Source organism: Parasteatoda tepidariorum, chromosome X1 (assembly GCF_043381705.1).
Source record: "Parasteatoda tepidariorum isolate YZ-2023 chromosome X1, CAS_Ptep_4.0, whole genome shotgun sequence".
Lineage (NCBI taxonomy): Eukaryota > Metazoa > Arthropoda > Arachnida > Araneae > Theridiidae > Parasteatoda > Parasteatoda tepidariorum.
In genome coordinates, this window is record NC_092214.1 from 9,116,582 (window position 1) to 9,135,612 (window position 19,031).

General features: G+C 27.1%; 1 protein-coding gene across 2 annotated transcripts in view; it reads left to right on the forward strand.

Annotated features, from left to right (window-relative positions):
- Nucleotides 1-13,299: 13,299 nt before the first annotated feature.
- Nucleotides 13,300-19,031, forward strand: part of LOC107446337 (acetoacetyl-CoA synthetase) — a 73,453-nt gene continuing 67,721 nt past the window's right edge. Inside the window, exons 1-2 of one of the 2 annotated variants that reach the window (XM_071187490.1) lie at nt 13,300-13,475; nt 18,595-18,715. In XM_071187490.1, the coding sequence (XP_071043591.1) occupies nt 18,595-18,715 (121 nt within the window). In that variant the 5' untranslated portion in view covers nt 13,300-13,475. Of the gene's footprint in view, nt 13,476-15,038; nt 15,285-18,594; nt 18,716-19,031 lie in introns of those variants that run through there. The other variant, XM_021147617.3, reaches the window with a different exon arrangement.

Genomic DNA, 19,031 nt, shown 5'->3' on the forward strand with positions numbered 1-19,031 from the left:
TCCTCATACATGAAAGAATATTTCTTTCTATAAATTTATTTTATTTTAACAAGTTATTAATTCTGAAGGATTTTGATCTTGAAGTGTTCTTCAGATTTAAAGATGTCATAGAAAATCATTGATACATAAAGAAAGAAGGGTGTAAATTTTCCTTATAACTTAAACATTTATGAATATCAGGAACAATGATTGAGTTGGTGATAAAGTTGAAAATAGACATGTTGAAACTAATTTATAAAGAAAAAGATTATAAATAAAAGCTCCGAGATTTAAACTTTAATTTTAGCAATTAAAATAAAAATAAAACTAATAGCGTAATTATATTTTTGTGAGCTCATTTTTAGAAATTCTGTGGTATTTATCTATCACAATAAAGCTATGGTATACATTGACATAATATAGTGTTATAGTTATATAAAAGATTTTAATGTTAAAATAATGGTTAAAGGCCCATATTGAGAATATGTTTCCTAAGTTTTATATTGTGAAAAAATTTCCCCTTCTCTTGTTCTCTAAATTCGTTTAGCATTGAAATTTATGATATAGCTTACATTATATTATGGTTAATTACTGGTGAATGGTTAGGTACTTACTTTGACCAATAATGCCTAATATCAGCTATAATATAAAAATAATATGCATCCATATCAGTTATTAACAATAAACTACTATCTGCCAATGAATAAACATGGGTTTTTAGCTACCTCATATTTGCCGGTGAAAACCCAAATCTGCATTTTTGAAAGGGCGCCTAAATAAATGCCATGCTATTTGGAAATGAATGTTGTTTGTTAATGCCAGCATTTTTAAAAACTTGATTTGAAAGTTTTGATTTTTACTCTGCTAATTTAATTCTATAATGTCTAATTGGGTGGAGATTTATTTTATGTGAGTCCAGCTTCTGAATATGCTTTATTTTAGCTATGATTTTCAATTGTTAAAAACATGTTTTATATTTCATTTAAAATATGCTAAACCTTTTCTTCTGTTAGATGGCTCAGTTTGATAATACTGGGAGATATTCAGAGAGGTATGATCCAATAGCTATATTTTACAATACTTTAATACAATACTGTAAATAAAAATTCTTGGAAGGTTGGACACAGTGTCTGAACTGTAAACAATGGGCACATGCAACTCTGTTGCATCACAGAGGTATAGGATCAAAGTTTTATTCTTGATTTTTGCTCTTAAATTTGAACTATTAACTTGATTTTTGATATATTCCAAATATATCCTTAATGTTCCTTAATTTTTAAACCCTTGTTTGTTTCTTACAGTAGAGATTTATTATAATAATTTGTTGCTGTAAGTAGATTTTTCCATAGAATAAAAACTTTTTTCTCCATTATTTATAATTATACCTGTTTTTTTCCAATCAGGTTTTGGATAGAACCAAGTTTTAGCATACTTCAAAAAAGTAATTTACCTTCCAAAATATTTTCTTTTTTTACATTGAATAATTTTTATATTTGGTGCTAAGAAAACTATTTTATTATTCAAAAAACATGTAAGCAATTTTATTTGCAGAGTTATTTAAGAAAAAGGAAAAACCTCAAGAACTCAATGTTGTCCAACTTCCCCATAATAACTCCCAAAAGAATTCTTATACTAATTCATACAAAAATTAATGTATTCATGCAAAATATCGTGCAATCCTAAACCATCATTCTCTGTACTAACTTAATAATTAATTTCCGTCGTGTAACATTGTTTATGTATATGTACTACATTTTAAAGTATGATTTAATCTTTTCACGATTTTTGTGTATCTAAATATTGCTTAGGAATGCAAATTGAAAATTAAGTTATTTGATGTGTTCCGTACATTAAGAGAAGTAAATGATTGCTGAACAACCTATGAAATTGGCAAATGATAATAATTTACGTCTCACTCATGATAATAAATATCAGCAATTGATTTTTCTTGTCAATTGATCAGCAATTGACTTCTTCTTTGAGTGGGGTATCATCCTAAGCTGGCTGAGTTATTAAACGAAAGAAGAAAAGAAACCCAAGAAACTCAAAAAGAAAATTATTTTTTTAAAGAATGATAAACATTAATATTAAAATTTAATACATTTGCTGAAACTTTTGGGAAAGTAAAAAAATATACAAAAAAATTAAATATTTTTAAACATTTAAATGTATTTAGCTGTTACTTAATATTTTTCAAACTGATGAAATTTTGCAAGACATTTATTTAGACCAAATGTCTTAATAAAACTGGGTATGCAAGTTCAAAATTGAAAAAAAAAAATCCTAGAAAGATGGAACAGTCTAATTCTTCTTCACATACCATGCTTATCTTCCTCATAGGATATCCATTTTCTATATAGGTCATTCAGAAATACATGAAAATTCCACACAAGACCATCTTAAAAACCTTCAGAAATACCTTTATATCTGTTTGGTGCAGTACAAAAAAAGATATTCACGAATATATTTTTACTAATTAAGTGTCAATCTTAATGGTTCTTCACTTCAAACGTTCATTAATTAGTGCTAATTATTAATTAGGTTACAAAATAGGGGGGGGGGTAGACAAAATTTTGAAAAATTGGATTGAAAATTAGGATTCTAGAAAGCTGTATATATTTGGTTTAGTTTCCCAAAAAGAGGCCAAGTGGTATCCCCATACCTTACTTGAAGATAACCATAAACTGTGTGATTGACAAGAAAGAAATATTTAGTGTTTCTCTAATGCTAAGCAAAAAAGTGGAGTCAATAAAAAGGAATGAAATAAAAACTGAAGCCTTTTCAATCATCTATGCAACTGACAGTTTTCTGCCCCAAAAGCATAGATTGTTTTCATTTTCATCTCCTTTGAAAATAATTTTTGAGTCTATTAATAAACTATTTGTGATTTTCTAAAATTTTAGAATTTTAATTGCCTTTTTATATGACATTATTTGCATTTTTTAAGTTTTTAATTTTTTTAAATTTGAAGATTTTGCACTAAAACCAAATTTACATTAATTATATAAAGAGTTGTAAGACAAATCATAGAAAAGTTCACGAAAAAATTTAAAGTATATGGAGAAGAATTTTTGAACTTTAATGCACATTCACAATGTTCATCACGATATTTCTTTTTCCTATAAATGAAGAAATTATTGAATGTTAATTGGCATTTTAAAAAGATTGAAATATGCATGTTTAAAAATATTGCATGATTCATTTTTTAAAAAAAAATATGTGAAAATATCTGCCAAATATGTGACTTTGTTTCGATTAAGATAATTTGCAAATAGTGTCTTCATGTTTCGATATGTTCTGAAACATATTTACGTAACTTCTCCGTAAAATATCGCTCAACATGTTCTTCAGTTATGATCTGCTAGATTTATTACCAACTATCGTTACTATAATCTTTTTGCTTAATTCCTCATCTCTTTTTATTATAAACTTACTTTATGATTCTTACCATCACTGTTTATAAATGTATAATAAACTAATCTTCTTTTAAACAGAGTTCCTTAAGTCCTTAAGAAACTGTAATGGTGACAGCAATACTAAGAAGGTAAAATATATGTAATTACTTTTATATTCACCACAACATTCAGCAATCAGTTTTAATAATTCCAAAGATCTGCTTAAAAATCTTGAGTTTTGGAATTTTAATTTTGATATTAAAAATAATTTCATAATTACAATATCGATGCCAAGGGTTTCTTAATGTTTTAAGGACTGCTAGAACCCTGTTAAGATACACAGATGATTGCTTCAACGAGCATAAGATTCTAATCAAAATAATGATCAAAACCCTAATGTAACACAGTAAGTATACTTGATGTTAAAAATTTCATAAGCTTGAAAAAATATGTAGATGGCAATAAAAGTCAAAATCTTTTCGGCGATCAAGAATAAATGTCCGTTCTAAGGACTCGCCAAATGTGAATGAAGAGAACAAAAATAGCGTAGTTNAGATGATTGCTTCAACGAGCATAAGATTCTAATCAAAATAATGATCAAAACCCTAATGTAACACGGTATACTTGATGTTAAAAATTTCATAAGCTTGAAAAAATATGTAGATGGCAATAAAAGTCAAAATCTTTTCAGCGATCAAGAATAAATGTCCGTTCTAAAGAATCGCCAAATGTGAATGAGGAGAACAAAAGTGATTTAAAACAGAAAATGTGAAGTTGCCATAGAAAAAATAAAAAATAAAAAAAAACTAACTGGAAAAACTGCAGTACCTGAGAGTGAATTAGAATTTAAAAAATTAAATAAATGTAAGAAACAAAACTTGGAAAACCTCAGTGGCAGAGGGAGACAGATCAGGGCAAAAGGCATTTCCATGTGCTATGGAGAGAGAGTGAGGAACTCATGTTGTTAACAAGGGAATCTAGATTTCCAGGCACCAAGAGGAGCTGATGTGACAGAGGTGATAAGAATTTTGGCTTTATGGAAATTGTATATATCCCCAAGATTCCTGGAATGTGCAGCAAAAGATGATTTTTTGCATTCTTGATAACAGATTTATCTACTGTGTTCCTTTAGTCTAAATTTTAAAACCTGTTTGGTTTGTCCGGTGTAACCATGGTTGCACTGTCAAGATATTCATTCTGCGTTTCACTCATGGCTACCACGGTTTTTCTAGTTATGTTTTTCAGTTTTCTTTTAATTTTTTTTGTACTTTTTTTGTTTCAAATAATCAGTCATATTTTATTAGAATATAAAGTGATTTTATCATGTTCTTTAAAAATTATGGTGTTCTTTCAAAGAATGAAAGAAAAAACATCATTTCTAGAGCGAATTATCTTTTAAAGTCTCACCTCTCTCTTCTGTGATTTAAGAATTTTTATTATTTATTTATTTTTAATTTTATGAATTTAAAATTCTAGTTGAAGCAAACCAGTCATTGACGAATTTCTTTTATTCCGAAATGAGAACAGAAAAATCAGGTGTACTTCTTTCCTTTCTGATGAACAAGAAAAGTATCTTTAGAATATAATTCTGCAGAAAAAAAATTATTTGCTTTTGTATTTTTTTCAGCTATTTTATTGTTTTAACTCTTTCTTTACTCTTTTTTTTAAATTTAAAATCTATAAATATGAAGATGCAGAGTATAACAGTTTTGGTTATACCTATTATTTCAGTTAATGTAATTATAATGCTTTTTTAAATTTATTGTTGCATTTTTGTCAGAGAAAATAGTAACTTCATTAAGTCATGAAAAATTCTTGGAATTAGTCATGGAAAATCATGAAAAGTCATGAATTTGAAAATCTGAAATATAGCAGATACCCCGTACGGGAATTTTTGTGCGCTCGAAACAAGATGACTTTTGTTTACATCTTTATATTTTTGGAAGTTAATGAAGTTTTTATCTTTCCCCTTCAGTTTCTTGGGATTATTCATTTAGTAAAACAGTATATTAATTAAAATACTTAAGTGATATTAATATAAGCTTTACGTAAGATAAAAGTTATGACACTTAGATTGAAAATTTAGTTATATATAATAAGTAATAACTTTCTAAAAAATCAATGAAGTAAATTTTATTTTATTTAATTTTTTTCAAATTTATTTTTTGACTGCTGCAAAGAAAGAAATTTTTAATATTAAATAATTCCATCTACCATTGAAATTTCAAAAGTGTTACAATGGAATAACACCTCTCCCCTGGAATGAATAGTTACAAAAGTCAATTATTTTGAACAAGTTAACATCTCTGTCTTTTATTCATTGATCCAAACTTTATTCTAGACATTATTTTGATAGAGTTTATATTTTACATCCTTAATTTTTTTTATATTTTTTTGCTTAAAATTACTCAAGGTATATGATTAAAGGTATGAATAGTATGATGGTTAAGAGGCTTTTCACTGCTTTTTCTCTTCTTTCCTGTCGTTTTCAACAAAATATAGAAATAAGTTTGCTAGTTGTTTCTGTTTCAAGCAATAAAATGTTTCATCCAAGCACATTTGAATTCTAGGTTTAATGAAATCATTGGCACGGTTCAATGTCATTGAATGTCATTCAAAGCATCAATGATATACTCTTGTCTACTTTCGGCGAAATATAAAAACGTTTCTTCACAATTTCTGAAAAAACTTATTAAAACTATTTGTTGAAAATACTAATTAACAGCTACAGCTATAAAATAATTTGTATTATAATATGTTATATACCTTATTTGATAATTTGCAATATACCTTATTTTAGTATAAAGAAAAGAAAGTTAGAAAAAGCCATTTTTTGAAGATGATAATTCTAAAAATGCTGTTTAACAAAATAAGGCATATTGAGCATTTTCTTGATATAACAATATCATGCGAATTATGCTATACTTGAAAAATTATTTTAACTTCTTTTAAGCAAATTTTTTTAACAATTATCTTTTTTATATAGATAGCTTTTTTGAAGTTAGTGGGAGAGATTATATTAGAACATCTAAATAAAATTGTAGTTCAAGAATTTTTTTATGTCTTTTAAAAAACATGGCAATAATTCTATTCCCCCCTTTTTTTACGTTGCACTAATATGCATTTACTTCTCATAACTCAAAAAAATCAAGAAGCAATAATAAAAAAGCATAATTTCTCTTAAGTATTTATTTTTTTTAAAAAAATGGTATCCTTGATCAATAGTTAGTTTTTTTGCTTCGAGTAATTTTTAAGCAGCAGAATTATTTTAATTTCTTAACAAGGTTTAATTCTCAGCTAACTGGATATAATTCTAAGATTTCTTTTATTAAATACTGGCCAATTTAAAAGCGAATGTCTTTAATTTGAAGGAAAACCTAAATTAAAGTATACTTAAAAATTATATTAGTATATTGTGGAAAAAATAATCTATGTGGCAGCTTAATGATTAAGATTTCCAGTCTAGTCTATTTTTAAATTTATTTTTGGTGTATATAAATTAGCTGAAGATGAGTAAAATAAGCTAAATTATGGTTTTCTTCGAAATTAACTTAAAAGAACTTTTATAAGTGTCAAAAATGGTAATTTGGAAAGCATTTTTTTAATAAAAGAATTTAGTTATTTTGATTTGTTTTGAAAGGAGCGATATGAAATACTAATGCAATATTTTATAAATGCTAGTTTTTTTCATAATTTGTTGATAATATGATATTGATATTTATTTTCATAATTGCTGAGCTTCATAATAATTAAAAGACGCATAAATAATGAAAAGTACTTGAAAAAAATTGTTCTTGGGAATGCATAATAAATTAGGAGTAATTTTACTTAACTTATAGAATGAAAATTGCGAGAAAGATAAACTTTTCTACAACAATAGATAAATAATTATTGTTTAAAGAAAAAAAAAACAACACTTAAACTTTCGAACAAATAGGAATTTTGAAAAAAAAAAGAAAGAAATTCGTTAAAGCTTTAATTTAAAATGGTCCTGTCAGCGCGTCAAATTTCAACACTGTAGTTGCATTTCATCGACTATTACCACTATTAATAATTGGAGCCATGGTGGCTTAAGGGATAGAGCATTCGCCTCCCACTAAGATGAAGGGGTTTCGAATCCTAATGATGGCTGGTCGATACGAATTCCACACCCGGCACGCTCCGACCACAGTGCTGACGTAAAATGTCCTCAGTGGTAGACGGATCTGACTTTCGTGGTTTTCCTCTCCATTGTAACTCAAATGCGGGTTAGTTCCATCAAAAAGTAGTCCTAGAAGTCAAAATTTCCCCAATACTCGATGCAGTTGCTTCGTCTGCTGGATTGGATTCAAAATTAAAAGGCTACGCAGTGTTGAACATTAGTAGTCAGAAACTCAAATTTTGTCGGCTGTTCGATGACAGGTTATAAAATAAACTAATAATTGGGCTGGTATAGCCTGGTTAGTAGGGGGTTGGACCATAGCCACCGAGAGTCAAGGCCTTTCAGTCCATTTGTGACGTCTTCCAGCGAACTATAAGATAACGCGGTATTCAGATTTGTATTAAGAGAAAACTATGATAAATAGTTCAATCTTTTGAGCGATGTAAAATATTTTTGCTTTAGTTAATTCAATAGCTTTTTATGAGAATATATCAATGTTATTTATTACTTTATAACTCAATAAAATGAACATGTAGGACTGTTTGATGCTTTTCATGAAGCAATATTATGTGTATTTCATAATAGAAAATGATTTAATAAGAAATTTTTTTCCTTTCAATTTTAAGTCTTGGTTCATCATAACTGTTTTAAATATCAAAAGAATAAACCTTATTTAAGTATAATTTATTATTTTCTAATATGTAATCAAATATTAGATTTAATCGTATATTTGTAAAAAAAAGAAATGATACATTTTAATAAGGAAACGGATACGAGACAAATAAAAATATGTTATATCATGGCAGAAAGCAGACAAATAAATAAATTATAATTTTATTGGCACATTCATACAAGCTTTATTTTAAAATAGGTTCGTTCTAAAGCGTTTTCTTTTAGAATCGTATGATATACATTTAAATTTCAATGGAAATAATCTAAATATAAACACTGCAATTATTTACAAATAAACGACGCATATAATATTGAAATTGGACAAAATAATTTAGCTAAATAATAATTATAAAGTAATGATAATAAATAAATTATCAGTAATTAAGCAAAGTATTTCGATCCTTAAGATTGTAAAACTTTAAAATAGTATTTATTATTTTCAAAAATAAATATGAATTCTTTTATTTTTGTTGATTATTAAAAGAATGTAAAGTATTTTAAAATCATAAGTTTTTCTACAATATAAATTTATTGATGACAATCTTTCTTATAAGTTTTGTTAAAAAAATATCCCAAAATAGAGATTACTCTAGAAAATAATTAGTATAGTATTTTGGAGCAGAAATTGTTCAATAATTAAAAAAATTACGCACTGTAAAAGACAAGAAAATATTGAATATTTTTTATGAACTACATTTGAATTTTTTTTTAAATTTAAGATAGAAAAAATATAAAAGCATTTATTAAAAACATTTTTTCTGCTACTCGATAAGATTTATCTCATTAATTAATATATTATATATGAAATACATTTGACTGCATACTTTTAAAGCTTGTCTTCTAGACTTATAAGATAAAATGAGAATAGCTCATTTAACCAGGAGCAAACTCAAAATTTATTCATACCATGTAAAGATGAACAAGAGTTTCATTAATATTTATTTAAAATTTTAGCGTACAAAAATTAAAATGGCTGACAATGAACTACATTCCTTTTTTATTAACATGATTTAATGCATCCGAGTGTTTTTGCTCCCAAGTATGAATGTTTATGAAATTTTACTCATCGTAAGCTATCGTTAAGTATAAATAAGTTTCAAGTGCCAATCAACATTGTTATCAATTTTTCTTCCTTTTAAAAGTGTAACTAAAGCATTTTTTACTAGTTTTTTAATTACAAATATATATATATAATNATATATATATATATATATAATCCTAGTGAACATTTCGTTAAAGTGACGAAATAACTATCGTTCCTTCTTCGAAGCAACGAATTTCATCAACAGTAAAATGAGGAAATATGAGGAAAAGCCTCTATGAGGAAAATATATGAGGAAAAGGCCTCGATTTGAAACACATGGTCCTAATAGTTAAGTCAAGGGAGCAGTTGAAAATTCGATCTCCTTAATGTTAATTTCACTTTTGGTGAATTTTGCAAAATCTTAGAAAGTGTCAATATTTTCAATTTATATAATATATATTTATTTAAAAAATATAAACAGCAACAAAAATCTCAAAAATGTGTCAGGACAAGAACATTTTAAAATTTATAAGCAATATTTTTAATAGCAAAAATTTATTAGGTATCCTACAAAGGAAAGGGTAATGCTTTGTGCTATATAGACTAAAGGAAAAAAACAACTTGAATGAAGCACAAATGAAAGTACCTAAATTGACAATCTCTAGTTTCAGTTCTATAAACAAGAACTTTTTTGAGTGTCTAAACGTAGCCATTTTGACGTTTAGATGCTAAAGTAGGTTCTCGTTAATTAATTATTAGGTTAAGGTTAATTATTAGGTATTCTGAAAAAAATGTGGGTAATATAAAAAGACAAAACTTAAAAAAGTTTATTCATTTATTTTTTAAAAAATAAAATCAAAATACTTTATGTAATCAAATGAAGAATTAAAATTATGTTTCTAGTTATTCTTTATCTAAGGTAGGTATAATTTTATTATTAGACATAACTACATATTTAAAACACCACCAAAATCAATAATAATCAAATTAAAAACGGGTATATACAAAAAATTATTAACTTGGGATAGCCATATTTTATTCTTTCTAATTTGTTTACTAAAATAATTACATCTAATACTTCATATTTAGAACCTCACTACAAAAAATGCAAGCAAGAAATTTAAACAAATTCAAATATTATATTATACAAAATATTAATGCAAATAATAATATTAATACATCTTCAAATTCTAGTTTTGCTGTCAAGTTAGCCTCATGACATATTAAAGCTGATATGCTTAATTTTTTCTGCAGGAGAAAAGATTTGTGTGGTGTTTTAAACACTCAAAAAAAAAATGCTTGTTCGCCGGAACAATCAATCATTGGTTTTGTTAAAAAAAATTTTTAAGCAATTTTAAATTCTGTCTTAGATTTTTATTTGAATGGAAATACATTGTAGATTATAGCTACTTTTTCACAGCAACAAACAACAAAGTTGTTACATATGCGTCCTTAATTACTCGTTTAGGTAAAAATTAGAATACTGTAAAAGTTTAATGAATTAACAGGGCACAAACATGAATAAAGTGTAAAACTAAAATAAAAATTTCTTATAGAAAGTTTCTAAATATCAATGTTTGGGGGCCTCTGCAATTGCTGCCCCCCTTCAACAAAATACAAACAAGTGCTCTTCTGTTCATGCGATAATTAGGCCCTGACGTTACTCAAATTTGTCTTTCAAACTTTTAATTGCGGTAACACCATAAAATTTTTTTCACGTGTCTTAAAAAAAGTAGGAAGTAAAAATTATTTTTCTTATTATTTTCTTTTTTAAAATCATTTGCTTGTAAGCATGAAGTTTCTCAGTGATATTGGTTCAAGAACCTATGCTCATCTAAATCGCAATTTGGAGAAAACAAAAATCACTCTTGAATTTGTCATAGTGCCATGTTAGACCGTTTCGCGCTTGAAATAGACTATCATGTCGATATTTGATATTTCACATGTATTTAAATAACATAAGAGCTGAGTTAAAAAAGCAAACAAAACAATTTACTATTTTGATGTGTGCAAGCAACAGGATTTAGTTATCTTAGTTATTTCATGTCGAAATTGAATAAATAAATAAATATCATAGATTTTCGAACTTACAAATTTATATGGTGGAATCGATTTCGAACAGTTCAAATGGAAAATACTGATCCTAATTTTGTGGGGCCTCCCTGGCCGAGCGGTATCGTCGGTCCAAACACTCTGTTAAGCGTGGAGGTAGCGGGTTCGAATCCCGCCGTAACCCTGGATGTATTCTTTGTGATGTCTTTCTCTGAATTGTTCTATCTGTATTTTCTACTTGACAATGACTTATAAGCCTATATTGAGCACACAAGTCAGCAAATGTATGTAATTTCAATAAAATAAATAAATACTGATCCTAATTTTGTGTTGTTGCAGGCGTGCGTTGGTCTTTATATTCGGGGAAAATTTCTAGTTTTAAAATACCAATTCCATTGCTGAAAAGGACTAACTCCAGACTCTCGTGCTACAACGAAAATGCGTTTGATCTAATTTCCGCAGTTTCAGAAAATATTTTTTCTAGTAGTAGCAAAGAGTATGTATTAATATTAATAATAACAAACTAGAATTATAAGAATTTCTCCACCACTACTTGTAAAGAATTTAAACAGATAAATAAAAAGTCAAATAGATTAACGGTAATTATTTTAAATTTTGATCAAAATATTGTATAAGTTCTATTTGTTTTGAAAATTTCTGCTTCAGTTCACTTCCAAGACGAAAAATATTCCCGAAAACCTCAATTGTTGGTGCGTATAACCTTTATAGGTCACTTTTCACTCCTTATCTAAAGCTCTCACTTTTCGGTATCAACTTTTTGTTCTCTATTATTTTCCTTCTAAACCTAATCTATTTAATTTCTTTTAAAGAAAAAATGTTTATTATATGGTTGTTTCATATTGAACTTCCAATATCCCTTTGTTTTAAACAATGTATTTTGAGTGAAATATGAAATTACACTAAAAGAAAGATGTATTATTTATAAATAAATAACAATTTAAGAAAACGCAATTTTTAATAAATAAAATAACAGCTTTTTTGAAATATTTTTCTCTAAAATTACTAAACTCATTTATTTCGAATTTTGTATTTTACCAATTCAAACAATGTAGTTTAACATCACGTGCGAATTTCTTTTACTTTATGATTCAAAATGTATTCAATCATTGTTAAATTAAATAATAAAATATAACAAATAGTTATTAAAAATTATTATTATATTCTGTAAGGAACTATCTCTGGTGAGCTAGTTTTATAAATACAGTAAATGCTCGATATAACACATACAACATAATGCGAAAACTACGCTATTACGAAAAATTTCCAAGTGACAGTCAAAATGTTAAAATTAAAGTTACAAACAACTGTATGTTTGAAATGAATTTAAAAGTACAAATATTTTTTTCAGGAAAATAAATTTTTCTACTGTTATACAATTTTATACAAAAAAAAGTCGAAATGGAAGACACTTTTATTTATTTCTAGTATCAATACAGAAAGGTGAAAAATAAACATGGTTTCCTTCTTAAAGTTTTATATGGTTGTTATAAAGTTATTTTCATAATGCAGTATATGTCTTTCTAATGAAAGTTCTTCCGCTATTTTTGAAATCCTATGGCACACTTCAAAAGAATGCGACTTTTGTTGCCCACACATCCATTCATCGTCAAAATTGGCCAGACAGTCCAATGAGGGCCAATGCCTTTCTCTGAAGATTTCTCCATAACAACATCAGATTTATCTTTGATATCCAATTCTTCTTTCTAATTGCAAGAAAATCAGACCCCCACAGTATCAGCCCATCTCTACCGCGGCCTTTCTTGTTTCTGTGGGTCTAAAAAGTAATCTCTTTTTTCATTGTATTGTCATCACTCATACGAATCACGTAGGCTATTCAATTCATTCTATTTATTTTCATGTACTTAATAATATCGGGTTGTTTACAAATCTTGTACAGTACAAAGTTAACTCTCCTGTTATTGTTTTCATTTACACCACCAAGTATACTCCGCAAAATCTTTCCCTCGAATATTGCGATATAATTTTCCTCCAGTTTGGTCACTGCCCAAGCTTCAGACGCATATGTCAAGACTAGCCTGACAGGAGTTTTGTTAATTAAGAACTTTGTTTTTCTAGAAAGAAACCTAGATTTAATAAATCTTCTCAGCCCATAGGCAGCCCTATTTGCCAGATAAAGTCGGTTTTTTACTTCAGGAGACATTCTGTTATCAACAGTAATAACTGATTCTAAGTAAGTAAAACTCTTTACTGTTTCAAATCTATAAGAATCTAATAATAAGAGTATAATAGATGTGATTCCCCCGGGGTAAATATTATTTAATTAAATTGTATGATCTTGAAAATTGAAAATAATTAAATAATCAATAAATCTAATAACAAATTTAATATTAAGTGTATAATTTTTTTTCATAATAGTGCAAAAATAAGTTAGTTTAAGTGAGATGAAAAATTAGATCCTTGTGATATTCCATTAATCTGAAGAAAAATATCTTTTCCATTGTAAAGATAAATATTAAAAAGATAAAAAGTAATTAGAATTTTCAATAATCAAAATCGCAATTAAGGATATTTTTAAAATCATAGTAATAATTCGAAAGGACATCTTTTAGTTTAGAAAGTTGAAGTTCAACATAAAGATATTTTTACCGAAGATTGCATAATTATTGTTAGCTTTGTCTATAAAGGTAATAACGAAATTTTTTTGTAGTTGCTTAATTCATCGATCAATTTTTGAGAAATTGGTTGAATTGTTACTGTTATTTAAATTTTCCTTGTTATTGAAAATAAAGTTTTTAAAGTAATAATAAACAGCCCATTTCCATTCTGTTGACATACCGACAGGTAAAGAGAATCTATTTGATGTCTTTAAACAAAATTTTGTGAGATCATTAAGAAAGTATTTTAGAATATTATTAATTGATGTATGCTAAATGCGTCAAAATTTTGTATCATTAAATTCTTAAGTTCTAATTTTTCTATAATATTTAAACTACCAGTAATATGTTTATGATGCTTTTAAACAAATTCAAAATATTTCTCTTCTTCATAGTAACATTTATAATCGGATAGATTAATTTTCTCTAAATTTTTGTTAATATCATTATGATTAAAAGTAGTTCAACCAAGAGATTTATTAAATTTAAGGCTTTTTACTATGTTGAAATCTTTTAATGGTTAAAAATTTTTTGAATTTTCAAATATATTAGGAAATTTAATCTTATCGAAAATAGGGTTTTGAAAGTTAATATCGAAATATAATTTATCTAAACTTTTCCTTTTATTTGGGGAAATTTTACTCATTTTAGCCTTTACAGGATCGAAACAAAGAATTCTGAAGCGCAAATTAATAAAAGAAAAATTAATAATGAGATCGTGAAGCTTATATGCATTATTATTCTTAAAATATTATATAACATAAGACAAAACGACTTAAAAAAAAAGAGAAAAACGTAGAAAATTTAGAAAAATAATAAGACTTTGGTTGTATTATTACAATATTAGAACGCACTCTTTTTTTCGAATATAATCGTGTGAGCTGATGACGAGGTTATATCTTTTCACTATTTTGTTTTCCGGCTTTACAATAATTTTTTTTAAATAAAATTTTTTTAAAGAATATTTTTAAAAACATTCTTAAAAATATTTTATTTTAATAATTTTTCTTTTCTCTTTACATTAATNTATATATATATATATATACGTACATATAAGCATATTAAATTTCTTCTCTAGAGCAAAATCAACTTCTAAGACAAATCAAAATATCTTTATTCGAACCATTGTTATCTACATTGGTTAAAGATTACGTACTCAATCGATGTTGAAGGAAACAAACACAAGTATTCCTTTTCTAACCTGAACTTGAACTTTCTAACCTGAAAGAATGCAAAGGTTATTTAGGGAGCTTCGCTAATATGTTGATTGGCTCCTTTTAAGTGATTGTTATTGAAGAGAAGTTGTAATCAATGAAAGATAATTCTTTTCTTCAAATATTATAGCGACAATTTTTTCACAAAGTACTTTTTCATTCTATTCCACTGTAAGTACATCTTTTGAGCATTTTTTTTATAAAATTTGAAAATACATTTTGTTTTTACAAGAATAACTTTTATTTTATTTATTAAGTTTAAATTCATAAGTCATTATATTATATAGAATTTTGTATCACCAACCTCTCGGAATGCGAATGTGGAGTACTTTATATTATCGATAGAGGCTAGAAATCAGTTATTCTACAGATTATCTAGCTTTTGTGCAGATTAACTAGGGTGGTAAAGAACTAACAAATTGTTTCATTTTTAAAATTACCTTAGTAATCTACAAATTACCTAGATAACCTGCACACTACCCAATAGGCACTCGTTATAGGAAAAGTAAGATCTTCGCTGAAACAGCAACGTTTCTGCATGTCTAAATTAACGTAATGTTATTTATTTATTTTTCGCTACCTAATAAATCAAGTTACTACAATCAAATAATCAACACATTATTTGATAGAATCAATCATTTTAAAAACTATAATACAAAGAATCAAACGGTTTAAAATATTATTTCATTTAAGGAAATATCATAATTTTATTTATGTAATTTTCGAAATCTAAAGAATCAGGTCAATACTATCAAACAATAAAAACTATAATATAGAGAATCAAGCGGTTTAAAATATTATTACATTTATGGAAATTATCATAATTTCATTTATATAATTTTCGATATCTAAAGAATCAAGTAATTACTATCAATCAATCAACATTCTATTTGGTAAAATGAGGGAAACAAATTTTGTAACTTTAACGATACGGAGACCGTTAATTTGCACATTACGTAGGTAAATTGAGAAAAACACCTGATTCTTAACTTTAATGGAGCACTCTAGTTAATCTGCAGATTAGCCAGGTAATGTGTACATTAACAATTTCTAAGTTTTAGCAGTTACTTATACAATAATAAAGCTGTACACAATAATACAATAACCTCCCAAGACTCAGCATTCAGTATATGGGGCAATTTTATCAATTAAAAAATGTTTTAAATTTTTTTTTTCTGTTTGTATACCTATACAAAGGGATTGTTTTGGTAAAAGTATAATTGGAATTACTCTCGTTAGTTGGAATTTTCAATTACAATGAAAAATTAAAAGAAAGGTAGGAAATTTGATTTAAGTAATCTTTTGGATAGTCTTAGAGCGTGTAAATATGATATTATTTGAGTCCAGTGGAATTTGTTTCATGCTCAAAAAGTAAAACCATACACTATAAAAATGTTCTACAATGTTAAAAAAATTATCCTTTTTTCATGTAATAATTAAAAATAACTATAAAAAGAGTTTATTAGTTGCTTTTTAAAATAAATTTCTTTTATCTCATTTATGAGTTAACTTTCTTCCAAGCTAATTATTTCTAAGTAAAAATCGCATTTTCTACCATTATTTCAAGCTCAGGTCTCAGGAGGATATAGTAACTTTTGTTAGACCTTTATTTTCTTAAAAAATTTGTATTTTATCTTTAAGAGAATGATATTTTGGAACTTATGTAACTTGGTTTTGTTTTCATTAATAGTAGTAGTACTTTATTTATGTCGCATTAGAGTTGCGCAATGAGTTATTGGCGACGATCTGGGATGATTCGAGGACATGCCATTACAATTTTGATCCTTTGCAGACTCCGCAACCTGCCCTCGAAGTTGAGCATTTTCGGTAGTACGAAGACCGCACTCTCTCGGTCCCATCGTAGGCTGATCAAAGTGCTGATACACTCGTTCACTGTTTTAAATACGGTGATATGATCTTTCAGATCTCGGGGTTTCATTCATTACAAAACGCCTTTAACATAAAATATATTTAATAACAAGAAGGATGTTGATGATGTTACAGTGTTATGGAGGAAAACTGTGTAGAAACTAACTGATTTTACATTGCTGCTCAGAGCGCCATCTATTGAGTATTAGAAATAATTAATATGGAGAAATAAATAATATTAACACACTGAATGCTGTCAGTGACGCTTGACTTCAGTGATCTACTGGAAAATGAAGTCTTTACAATCAGCAATATAGAGTTTAATTTTTCAATCAAACTGATTGAAAAAAATTATTCAGCGTCTGAAAAATCAAAGAAGAACATGTATGGAAAATGGTGACCAACACAGAAGTTTGTACTTGTTGTATATTGAATGCAACAGTCCTGCAATGATTGTCTCAAAAAAGTAAATTGGTCTCATGTGGTCTGAAGTAAAAGACTCTTACATATTGTACGCTGCTCCAAAAAAGAATAGATTTTTTAAATTCGATTTCTCTGGAACTATTCGACCGATTTCCTTCAGATTTTGCATTTTTCCCATGCAAAATTACATTCTTTAAAATGATGCAAAAAATTGCATACCTTACAATTCAAATTTCATTGTTACCATTCTTAAATAAAATAGTAGTAAATATTTAGTAAAAGTTATTTTTTGTTAACTAAAAGTTACAAAAAGTTTGGGACTACAGGGACCATATTTCCGAGATTGGGGCTTCTACCTACATTTTAGGGTGTTAGAACTACGAATCCGTCGGAAAAAAAAGGTATGATCCTTCAGAGAAAGTACGTTTCTGTGTCTGATTTCGTAATTTAAAATATCGTCAGCACTTATTAATTATCATATTTGAAATTACCTCTACGAGCCATCAAGATTGAGTCTTAGAACGTGAAGATCCGAGCATTAGATCAAAAGTTATTCACGGTGGTCCGTTTTTTTTTTGGCACACTCTACATAGTAGGAAGAACGTGTGTAAAATTAACATACAGATTGCGATTTTTTTACAGCTATATGGTGTTTGGGAACATTTTTTTCTCCTTGTAATTTTTTTATAAATATTTTCTGATTTACTTTAACTACATTTGATTTGATAAGAAAAGATATAATTATTCCATCAAATCACAATATAGGACAATACGTTAAATAAGTGGATGATTCTTAATATAAATCAAAGAAACCACAGATGACATTATTTGAAATGTCCCTGAATTGCAATAAAAGGAGTATGACAACTAAGTTTAAACTTAATGTGATTGCAATTAGATCATATTCCACATCGTGCCTATTTGCACAAAATTAATGATCCTATATTACTATAAATTTAAATTTTCCATTATCTCGTACAGCGTATGAGATAAAAATGCAAATTCTAGTGTTTTTTACTAGGTGGCACTGTGAATGATCTCCTGTAGATACACATAGCCAATTTACTATATCTAGACATCACTTTTAAATTATAGTTACAGCCTCTCAAAAGTTAGTACAGTGGATGTATAATGAACGTTCTTTATTTAAATTAAACATTATTTTTTTTTCTCTTTGAAATGTTTGTAGATGAGTTCTGACAGTCGAGATTTCTCATCTGTTCCTCAAGTCTGGAAGCCGGATGGAAAATCTGGTAAAAATATCAGGACCTTTATGAAATGTATCGAAGATAAATACCAAAGGAAGTTTGGTATGTAACCATTGATTGGATTATTATGATTTTATTGAATTTAGGTCACACAACAGGTGTTACCGATTTTTTTGTTCTTGAAATGTGTTACTACTTTCATGTATTGATTTTTAATTTAAAGCGATAAAACAAAGAAATAAAGAGTAGAATAAATATTTACGTTAATTTGTTATTTATAAATTTTTTTTTCAATAACGAATTTATTTTTTAATAAAATATCTTGCACAAAATAATCCCAATTTCGTTCATTATCTGTAACTACTTTTATTGTAAGTATTATATTCTTTAAATATCAACTCCAAAATTCCTGTATCAT